At 37.0% G+C, this 11,212-nt stretch overlaps 2 protein-coding genes and 1 long non-coding RNA gene across 11 annotated transcripts in view; 1 reads left to right on the forward strand and 2 right to left on the reverse strand.

The window, feature by feature from the left end:
- Positions 1-1,832, reverse strand: part of bckdhb (branched chain keto acid dehydrogenase E1 subunit beta) — a 35,123-nt gene extending 33,291 nt beyond the window's left edge. For 5 of the 6 annotated variants that reach the window (XR_007483720.2, XR_007483719.2, XM_049729546.2 and 2 more), the window contains exon 1: positions 1,448-1,832. Coding sequence is in view for 4 of the 6 variants with exons in the window: in XM_049729546.2 (XP_049585503.1) it covers positions 1,448-1,643 (196 nt within the window). In the remaining 2 variants the exon portion in view is untranslated. The remainder of the gene's footprint in view (positions 1-1,447) is intronic. The other variant, XM_049729544.2, reaches the window with a different exon arrangement.
- LOC137840598 (uncharacterized) lies at positions 585-2,336 on the forward strand. Of its 2 annotated transcripts, none has more exons than XR_011087351.1 (2): positions 585-1,327; positions 1,403-2,336. It is a non-coding gene; the product is annotated as an uncharacterized lncRNA (long non-coding RNA). The 2 variants fall into 2 exon arrangements; XR_011087350.1 differs by having other exon boundaries at positions 585-1,000.
- ttk (ttk protein kinase) lies at positions 2,115-10,813 on the reverse strand. Of its 3 annotated transcripts, none has more exons than XM_049729543.2 (25): positions 10,663-10,813; positions 10,040-10,124; positions 9,775-9,970; positions 9,399-9,505; positions 9,189-9,332; positions 8,826-8,937; positions 8,672-8,741; positions 8,452-8,573; positions 8,225-8,312; positions 8,008-8,116; positions 7,674-7,896; positions 7,204-7,310; positions 6,940-7,083; positions 6,557-6,678; positions 5,940-6,073; positions 5,657-5,786; positions 5,258-5,350; positions 4,960-5,117; positions 4,625-4,776; positions 4,401-4,525; positions 4,206-4,280; positions 3,937-4,113; positions 3,411-3,507; positions 2,526-2,611; positions 2,115-2,447 (listed from the first exon to the last, which is right to left on the reverse strand). In XM_049729543.2, exons 2-25 carry the CDS (start codon positions 10,122-10,124, stop codon positions 2,367-2,369), a joined length of 2,937 nt encoding a protein of 978 aa, XP_049585500.1. In that variant the 5' UTR covers positions 10,663-10,813; the 3' UTR covers positions 2,115-2,366. The 3 variants fall into 3 exon arrangements, with proteins under 3 accessions (XP_049585500.1, XP_049585498.1, XP_049585499.1); XM_049729541.2 differs by having other exon boundaries at positions 9,748-9,970; XM_049729542.2 differs by lacking the exon at positions 10,663-10,813 and adding an exon at positions 10,423-10,545 and having other exon boundaries at positions 9,748-9,970.
- Positions 10,814-11,212: the final 399 nt, after the last annotated feature.

Here is an 11,212-nt window from a genome sequence, read left to right on the forward strand (position 1 = left end):
CATGCTCGATCTTGATAAATTACATATTCTGTTGAAAATTTTCAAGGAATGCACAAAACCTCTGGCTTCTAATTGTTTGCCATTTAATAAGCCATTGTTAACATCAGCAACGATTTTGAATCATTAAAGCCCCTATCCCACTAAGGGAAGAACGTTTAAAGGTAATGTTTGAGCAGGGCAGGAAACGAGTTTTGGTTAGACAAAACCTTTGCTTCTACTGTGGATTTTTTTTTTTTTCTTTTTCACTTTTACCTTAACCAGAATCCCCAGTCACACTGTGTCTTAAGGAATCCTGGTCGGTTATTGTGCCTTTTGGTGCTGCAATACTTGACTTGACAATACTTGCGGTGGTGTAAGGAAGCGCAAACTAAATTAGTGATACTTTACAGATTAGTTGCCATGATCTTCTTCCATTTCTTTCTGTTTTCTTTTGGCGGTTGGCAAATACTTTTAGTACATTACCCTGTTCTCAGTGAGGTGCACAAAGTGTTTAAGCGCACCTGTTAGGAAGTAAAGTACTAGGAAAGTATATTAATATATTAATATACTTCTATTATAATTCAGAGATTGATAACTAAAAACATCATTTCTAAAAACACACAAAGACTGAGAACCATGTAGTGCTCCATTGTGAAGATACAGTGTTAAACTGTTTTGTCACATATTTGGGCATCTATTCTTACTAAGAAAATTAAACAGTGTGAAGCCTCAATAAACATTTCATGGGGACAAGCGGTACGTACGGACATACGGACGGACGGATGGATGGGTTATTTTTGCTTTGATTTAAAAACCCATCATTATGCATGCTTTGAATTTAAGACATGGGTCATCTAAGAGTTTTTGCCAAGTATGTAATTAACAGGAAAAAAATAGAAATTACTTTTGGGTTTTAATTTTGTTGCTTAATAGAAACTAGTTTTGAATTTGATCGACAAGTTTACAAACGGTCCAGGTGTGGCAGCGGTGTCATATTTCAGTGCATTACTAACACAAACAGGTAGATTTTATGTTATTCTATAGTTATAGTAATTGTCGCTTTAAATCTTTGCCCCCACAGTTTATTGTCAGGAGGAGGCAAACATGCATTTAATCAAAAGTCAATTTGCAAATGTAATCCGTGCAGAACAGTGTCTATGAAAATTGTAACATTGAAGTTTCTATATAGATAAATAGTTACTTTAATGATCCACGGAATTCTGTTGCCAGCAGTAAAACACAAACAGAGACAATATAAACATCGGACACGACAAAAACAATAAGAAAAGAGAGAAAGAGAATAGATCTGATTAAATAGATAGGTTAATATTTTACGCGAACAGAAAAAGTAAGGTTTTCTAAACGAACTGATATTTTAGACTTTATATGACAGATAATAAAATACGGTTTCTTTTTGTGCTAGGAGCGCCAGAGGAAAAAGCTAGCTGAACAGCTGCTAGCTACTCACCATACTGGGTCGGGACGAGGTCGGGCTGGAAGGTAAAGTGTGCTGCATGTCTACGCTGTGTTTTGGGATTGGAGTCGCAGTTCGGTGACAGTTTCAGCAATGCAGGTCCAAATGGGCTTTGCGGTACCGTCGATACACTGGAGACAGAAAGTTTCGAGTATGCACCTCGAAGGAAAAGTCGTGCTGCAGCCGCCATTATTGTTGTGACCCGTGAATACGGAACCAAACTACGAAGATCGTCTATTACAACTAACCACCTCTATAAATAAGAGCGCCTTAGGTGATAAAATAAGTGATCTGTAACATTGTTTTTGTTTATAAAATCTTACTTTACTACGAATAAAAAAATCATGAATTGATGTCAGTGGTTTCCATAGTATCACTGTTGCAAAAGTGGACCCTCTTCATTTTTTAAGCATGGGCATTTCAGAAACATACTGTGGTTTGATTGGTTAGAAGAGGGGGCGTGTACGCAAATCATTTATATCATATGACAATGGACGTACGATATGAATAGACTATAATGTTGCATTTGGGGAGTGTGGGAAAGCACATTGAGTCTGAGTTGCGAATCAAAGCCGGGAAAAATTTACCTGTAACTTTCTTTTGTGTAACGGTGAACCTTTCTGTAGTTTTGCACGGCACTGTTTGAAATTATTTGAAAACATTATGAGGAAGATACTGTAAATTTATTTAAACAGACAATGAAATGAAGATGAAATGATGGACATTTTTATCTCTAAAAGTGTTCTGTTCAATATTTTGCAGAATTTGCATTTAAGAATAACACAAACAAAAAAGCAAACCTCTTTACATTAATTCTGTTCAATATCTTGCAGAATTTTAATTTTCACTGTATCCAAGTAAAAAAAACAAAAAAAAACAAAAACAGAATAAACACACACAAACCTATTTACATTTATTTTTCTACATAGCTAATTGACTTTGCACACTCTGCCACATCCAGCTTCCTGCCACTGTTGCACATTTTGGCCAGATTCTGTTGAGTGACAAACACAGTGTGAGATGATGAAATGGCTGAAGAAAAAGAGCAGCCAATTTATTAAGTAAATCTTACGTTAGCAGCTCTGATGATGCTATTGGGAGACTGGAGGGCTGCGAGGTCAGTTAGTATTTTCTTGAGATCACTGTTGCATGGACGTTCTGAAAAAGTTGAAAATGTGTCACATGGTTCTCAACAAAATGAGCCTTTGAATCTAATTCTGACTTACACTACATTCCAAATTATAGGGGATACATTAACACCCAAAGTTCACCGATAGTGTAAATCTCAGAGATAAATATAATGAAAATAACATAGTCTTTCTTTTTTTAATATTCATTCGTCAAAATTTTACTTAAATTGTATCATCGGCCTTTTTTTACTGTGCTATGCACACTTTTTTGCACGTCCTTTTATGCAGGACCTGACACATTCGTGCCGGCATCGCCGCTTTAGAACCTTTTGTGGTCAGCCGTGAGACACGTCACAGAGGAGATGAAATAGCGAGATGAGGGGGCATAAAATTTGGACATGACAACAAACGTGGATGGGAATCTTGTGCTGGCATGGCCGCTTTAGAGCCTCATTTTCATGTAATAGAAAACCCCTATGACAACCCGGTGGGATATATTCTAGCCACCAGAGACTTCTGGTGAATGTAGTTTCGCAAACGTATTTCTGTATTGTTGGCTAAGAAATATGCTAGACAAAGTGGCAAACATTTTTCCAAGTTCTTCCAGAAATGTTATGTGACATATGCTGCTAATAAGGCTGAATACTCAGAACTTCATAACACAGAGATTTGTGACTAGTAAAGCAAAGCAGCCAGAAAACAGCATGCACATATTTTTGTGGCTAAATTTAAATCTGGTGTGCTTTGCAGTCCAGAAATATTGGTAAATTCTACAGCTTAATCATTTAGAGTACTACTGTATGCATTAGTGTGTTGAATGTCAATACCTGTTTCCGGAGAATCTTGTGGTTTAAGTTGCAGGTATGGATGCTCCAGCAGTTCCACGATGGATATTCGCTCTCTAGGATTTCGTACCAAGCACCTCTGTACAACAAAAGACCATATTAGCTGTTACAAATTTATCAGCTTCATGACAGCACAGAAGAGGTTAGCCGATATAGTGTGTGCGCGTAGTTCAATTTTTGGAACCATAAACTTACAACTAGTTTGTGTTAGAAAATGAACTTGCCCAACACCGTTAACAGGTGTTTTTATTTTTTTAAACATATTCAATAAATGCTGTTTCAAACATGTTCAATAAATGCTTTTCTAATTTCAAAAACATAGTTGTGTAAATACTTGTGATTTCAATATTGAAAAGAATAATCATGATTATTACCCGTAATCGAGCAGCCTTAGTGTCTTTTGTAAAATTGAGAATATGAACGCAAAATGTAAATATTGAAATGTGGAGCGATGCTTGCAGCATACAATAATTACCAATACAAGTGTGTATAGTTTCAGGCCACTTACTTTCAAAACATCCAATAAATCCTTCTCTGAGATGTCAGCAAATTCAATGTCATGTTTGGGATCAATGATGGCATGCAGCTTGGCGATTTGATTGGTGATACTTTGGAATGGAGTCTTTTTGTAGGTCATGCAATACAGGATACATCCAAGGGACCACACATCGCCTTTTGGACTAATCTGAGAGACAAAACAAACACCCAAAAGGTTATCAGACACACTTCTGCAATCAGAAAGGTATTTATTATGTTGAATAAACAAAGAAAAAGTACTTTTGAGCATGCTTTTCCATGCTGGGATGAAGTATCTTTAATTGCCTCAGGGGGCATATAGTTCAGGGTTCCAACCTGTGATTGAAAGACAACTATTACACAATAACTAATTGCATTTACTCTGACCATGTTTTATTTTACTTGTACATCGAACATTCATTGACTTTTAACTACTCTATAAAAAACAGCTCTTACTTGGGTGTCCTTCATAATGCTTGTTACATCAGGCTGCATGCGATTTGCAATGCCAAAGTCAATGAGCTTTAGTGACGCATTGACAATGACAAAATTAGCTGGCTTTAAGTCACTGTGAATGATGCCTGCATTCAAGAGAAAAAGTATGCATAAGATTGGTTTGAAATGAATACATGTTAGCAAGTCTAATGAGGGACGATGAGAGGAAAAAAAATAATATGCACCATGTTTGTGAATAGTATGGACAGCTTCTAGCATGTTCTTCCAGTAGAACTTCCTCTCGAGTGGATTGACAGTCGTTCGGTTACGCAGCCAAGTGTTTAGATCTAAGTTGCCACACTCCATCAGCATGTAAATGTAGTCGTTTGTTATTTCACTGCAAAAACAGGACCGTGAGAACATTAAAAAATGTTACATAGTACATTTCCATGTATTTCCCTCAAATATGAAGTACAAGTCAAAATTTGTGAGATAGTAAAACCAGACCTGCTAAAGTGATGAAAAGAATAATTCATTGTTGTATACAATGGAATTCTTTCCAAGCAGTCTGTGTACTTACTAGTCGTAGAGCTTGATGATTTGATCGCTGTATTGTTGCAAGTGATTCAGATGTTCAATCTCATTTTTGTAACTTTCCACTGTCTGAGCATCCGCTTCCTCAAGGTTTACGTATTTCACCGCAAACAACTGTTTTTTATGATCCAGGACCTGGTACACCTAAAAAAATATATCTTTAAGTCAAGACTTCGCTAATATGGATGAATACTAATGACTATGTATTATTATTATTAGTATATTATAAGTGAGTTATATGCACAACACAGTTTCATCATATCTTTCCTTTCGTTATCATTTACCTTGCTGGATCCACCACGTCCAATCATTTTAAGAATGAAGAACTGCTTGCCTTTAATGGTAATGGAGTCATTTGACAGTGATGTGAGGGAAGCCTGTTGGTATGAGAAAAAACGTGCATCGGTTTTGTGTTATTGTTTTATTTATACTAAGTCATACCAAATTTGATTGACTTTTATTTTACATTATTTATTTTTCAGTTGCATAGTAAGTTTTGAATTGTGTTTTTTAATTGAAATACCGATAACAAATATCCAGACAGAATGTGATACAAAGTGGAAATGGAAGTAAGTAGAGATTGTTAGATATTTCCGTCCTCCAGTACACTTTCGTACTTCAAATGATCAGAATTGTGATCAGGGCTTTACTATAGAGTTGTTGCACAAGTTAAAAGGTTGTACCTGTGGAATTTGAAATCCAGTTGAGTGATTCAAAGGTGTGCAAGGCTGCTGAACAGGTTCAACTCTGTGTGCTGCATCTCTGGATGAACACAACACTGGAGGGTCTCTCTTTACAATAGGAGTAATAAAGCTGAAAATAGAAGTTAGTTGTAACAGTTGTTAAAAACAACAAAAAAATCACAACAATAATGCTTCATAATTGTCATCTAAATCTAAAGAGTTTTTGTGTTCAAAGCATGCACAGACAAATAAATGCATGATATTCAACGGTCGTGTTTATTACCTATTTGCACATGTGCTTCTGTAGTTATTTGGAGTTCGTAGATTTAATGTCGATGGAAGCCGAAGAGATGGAGTCGGGATGGATTTCACGACATGAGGAATCTGTTTGGAATCAGGTGGTGTTACACGTTTCATCTGAAAAGAAGATGAAGAAGCATGCAAAAAGGAGTTCAATTTGACAGGAAGTTGAATTAGAAAATATGTTGCAAATTAGGAATGGCTTGAAAACATCACAGATCATGAAAACGGTCTTCAACTGACCAGCCTGACACTAGTTAGGTGACCTTGAGACTGCAATTGCAGCATTACGCCAAATGTATTAGGCAATTTCATGGATTTTAAGAAAAAAAATATTGTTTCTTTTGTGACTAAAGTTAGCAGGGTTGACATTCCAATTGCACCTAAACCTCAATTTTACACGCCTTGATTCGACGCGTTTTTGTCATGGATGCCAATTTTTTCATCGTAAATACATTTTTCAAGTACTGATTTTTTTTTTTTTATTTGATGAATTTATGTGACCAATTTAAAGGCCTTTGATAATAAGAAGTCCTCCACACAGTCACACACAGTCTGGTGACCAAAACATTTTGCAGAAAATGTATAAAGATGTCAAACCTCTGCAATAACATCCTTCTGAGTTGTCATCTTCCATTCCCCAACTGATACACCCTCCTTGCTGGCCGGTTTGGGATCTTCCACGGTTTGGTTTCCAGCAACCTTATCAGGGAGCTGGGATTCTTGGATTCAACAATGTTGGCAAGTTAATTTAAAAAAACAATGGAAAACAAATACTAGGTATGGGCTGATTACTGGTTTGAGATTTACTCGGGTTTTAATTTTAAAATCAAGATTTGCGTAACTGCTAAAACAAGCTGTCACCAGTGATGAGCTCTCCTCTTAAACAGTTAGGCTTTAAATTAGGCTATAAGAGAGCTCATGGCCCATGCAGAGGCATGTCATTGCTGTCCAGACCTTCCAATAAGTGTCTTCAAGAATACCTAGAGAGAGCTGCTCTTTCTCAGTGGAAACAAGTTGTTTCTCTCCAGCTTTCAGCTTCTGCAACGCAACCTCCAGCAGCTCAGCTGGCTTGGCATCCAATGACTGAGCTTTGAGCAGTATTGAAATCGCCTTGTTCACATTGCCTGAATAAAGAGGACAAAAAGAGTGTTCTGAAATTGATTTACAATCAACAAACAAACTGTCATGCTTTCACAGCTTGTTTTAATCAGCAGGCAAAAATAACAAATGTTGCATTACTATACCTTGAGAAGCCACAAACTGAGCATAAGCTACATGAACAAATGCAAATGATTTGCACTGGGATCTTGCAACTATGAAATGGTCTTCAGCTTCATCAAGGTCATCAATGCTTTAAAAGAAAAACAAAAATTTTAAATGCGAAACGTTTCAAAAACAGACCGTTGGAATAAGAAACATTTTTGCCCATGTCACTTTAGGAGCTCCCGCACTGCTAAACAAGAAATAAATGTCTTTTTATAAAACAGTCAATTGTATGTATTTGTACACATACAATACAATAATACGTAAGCAGGGTTCCCATTAAGTCATGGTTTCCTACTAATATATCCACATTTTGTAAAATCAACAGGCCCAGATTCCATTATGAGCAAATCAAAGTGTGAGTAAATTGAGATGATTCAGATCATCATTATTATTTAAGGTTAGGAAACACACTACAGGGTAATGCAGTAAAAGTACAGCGAACACTTACCCCTTGAGTTCTGCATATTTGATCAGTATTCTTGCATAGCAAGAGTTCTTGTTGTACCGTCTTATGGGCAGACGGATGAAAATTTTAGAATAGCAATCCTTGAGTTTATTAAGCAGGTTGATGTCTGTATGAGGGTTGCCTCCTTTTTCAAGGTTAACCAGGTAAGTCCAACATGACTCAAGGGAATTTGACAGAAGGACTTGTTCAAAATCGGAAGTTACATCTGCAAAGACAAAGCTAAAGGTCAGACAAAAGTCACTCCCTCCCCTCAAAAGAAACACGTTTTGGTCAATCCAGTATTATGTAGGCATGTATAAACACCATCTATTATTACCGTCTAATTTGAGGGTATTCTTTGAATCATCTGCATCAAGATGAGTACTCATGGGCTCCACAGAGTCCTGGACTTCAAAAGGGCCATTTACCGGGGTAGTAGATGGTGTCTGCAAAAAATGAAAAAAACATTTTTTCTTTTTTAACCCCTGCTACAATATCACTCCTGAACTGAGCACTAAAAACTGTGATCAGGAATACTAAAACAAAATGCAAACCGGAAAGCTGTCCAAGTGGTGATCTTCAGGGGCTTTCCTTGCCGAGAATAACCCAAGCTTTGTGCTCCCATGAGAACCAGACGTTTGCCTGAAACACAAAGACACCATTTACACACAACACATTTATTGTCGTGCATATCTCATTTTGCTTTTTTTAGACCGTACTTTTTTTTAAATATAGAAAAGATGCAGGTAATTCAGAACTAGTAATTTTGTTGAAAATATACCTGGATAAATTCTTTATAATTAATCCATCAGTGCTATTTGATGGGCTCTCATTGACATAATCACCAACGCCATCACAATCCTTTTCTGGGATGGAGGAAGGAACATTGGGAACTCTGCCTGGCTAATATATAAAGGGGGGAAAAAAACAGACTTCAACACCAACAAATATACTTATAATAAATAGTAATTTAGACCAACACAGAGGAATCGAATTCTCACCAGACTCTTGCATTGAGATGCAGGCATCCGGTTCTGCAGCTGGTCTAATGATACACTGAGTATTTTACTTCTGTGATTAAGAGAACAAAAAAGTGACATGTTTTTAAAAATGTAAAGAAGCAGGTTCAAAGTTGGAAGTAGTCGTTCACCTTACCCTAAATTGATACTGCCTGACAGATGCAATTCACCTGTCCCATCCGATATCCTGCTTACTTTCTGGAACTCTGAGGCTTTTTTAACATCATGAGCAGTACTGTTTAACAAATCTGTCAAAAATACAATGGCAATTAATAAACTTTGTATCAAGTATAATGTATGCTTGAAAATGACTGATATGTTCGATCAGAATTCCAAGAGGATACTTCTAAATGAAACTAATAGAGTAACCTCTCACCCTGACCTGGACAAATACACGCGTATATTTTCAATGTTAATGCAGTGTATAAAGTGCCTAAAGACACGATGAACTATAACTTAAGGCTGTGCACAGTAGGTGATAGGACAGAAAGATTCTTACATGGGTAATTTTCCTTTTCATCCGGAGGGAAACTCTGATGTTTTTCTCCCTGCAAACGTAGCAAGGCAGTCTCCAGTAGTTCTTTTGGGTCGGCACCCAGATCAATTGCGTTTTGCAATATACACACACATTTCTTTATGTTGCCTGATGACAAAAAAAAAGATGTCAGATACTATGTGATAATTTACACTATTACGAAAATGTTTGTACCTTGAGAATGCACAAACTTTGCATGTGCGATGTGAACAAATGCAAAGTTCTGGCAATGAGACCTTGCCAAATTGAAGTTGGCCTCAGCCTCGTTGACATCTTGAATTCTACGAAATGAAAAACATTATCATCAGATGAAAATAGCATTGTGTGGCAAAAGCAGGTCTTATGGGTGAAAGGCCTGGTCCTAAACTCTGCCACAACTGCAGCTTTTAAAAATGCAGCAGATACGTACAGAAATCAAAGGATCGGAATAGGTAAATCATACCTTTTAGAAATACAGTATCACAGTAGTAGTATTGAAAAGAAGGGAAAACACTTGCACATGATTTATAACAAGGTCACTCACGCTTTCAACTCTGCAAATCTTACTAACATCCTGGCATAACTCTCATTTTTGCAGTGTAGTCCAAGTGGCATATTTGAAAACACTCTTGAGTAAAAATTGATGAGTCGAGTGAGATGATACGAATTCGAGTGTGGGTCCCCTTTCTTCTCCAGGTTCATCAAGTATGACAGACAAGCTTCAGACGAATTTAAGCTGATGATCTGGTTGATATTATCAGTGTCATCTGAAAGTCAAGGAAATCAAAGAGATGATTAAACCTGTAGACGATAGGACAACACAGCATTAAAAGTACCTTCATTGAGATGTTTTTTAATCTTGTTGAGCTGTTGACAAACCATGGCAAGTTTCTGCATTCTCTCCGTACGCGCTTCTTCCATCTAAAGTGAGAGATAACGACATGTCTGTCCATAGACAACACTGTACATGTATTTTTGTTTGTATTTTGCTGTTTTTTGTTTTTGTTTTGTAGCCAGGTTGGAGAATAAGAACCAGTTCACAATGAATGGATGCCGCAACAAAGGGGAAAAAAATAACTGCAGGCGAGATTTTAAGCAGCTAACGTGGCTGAGCATCGCAAAATGACTTAACGATTTTGTTCAGCGATTGATCACGCCAGGTTGCTACTATCGACGCGTCGCATGAGTTGTTATGCCTGAATAATTTGTCGCCTCTCACCGTGCAAAGATGCCAGTAGCATTAATCCTTATTTCACCGAAGTCGAACGATATGTTTGCCCTACCACTGCCAACATGTCAGACAAGACACAAGCCACCCCACCCCTAACACCAGGCCTTGCCGTAAGATGCGCCAAACACACAATATTCCAAATATTGCACTACGTTACTTTATTCTATGGACGAATCGTATGATGGTTCTTTTTTTTATTACCCTTACATGTATTTTGGGGGCTCTTACCGTGGAGATGATAGTCACGTTAATCCTTTTTAACTGAGTTATTAGGTCGAGCAATGTTTTTCGTCCTAAACTCAACTGAAAGTTTTAAAATACTGCACTTCCGTTTGACTCGCGTGTTGATTGGCTACTGTGGGCTGACGCTTTTGAGCTAATATGACGTCAGTCGATAATGGCGAACCCATAATGCCAAAATACATAAAAGGCAAAACACAATTTACCGTTTATAAACATTTTTTAGCTTAATTCAATCATTATTACAAACATCTGTTATTCGAAATAACTTAACGTAACACAAAGTATTTTTAATAATCGCATGAAGGTATGCCGTTGTGTTCCTACCTTAAGTTATTTAGTGAAATGTAAGAAAGAAACAATATTCTTTTATTTCTATACATTTAGGAAATGATTAGGAAGAAAAGCCGGAGGCAAAAACGTATCGTGAACAACAAACTATTTTATTGGAATCAGCCCTACCGACCTCCCACGAATGCAGCATTGCATCGCTGATAATACTCATCATCATAATAATAATAATAATAATAATAATAAT

The sequence above is a fragment of the Syngnathus scovelli genome, chromosome 9, assembly GCF_024217435.2.
Source record: "Syngnathus scovelli strain Florida chromosome 9, RoL_Ssco_1.2, whole genome shotgun sequence".
Classification (NCBI taxonomy): Eukaryota; Metazoa; Chordata; class Actinopteri; order Syngnathiformes; family Syngnathidae; genus Syngnathus; species Syngnathus scovelli.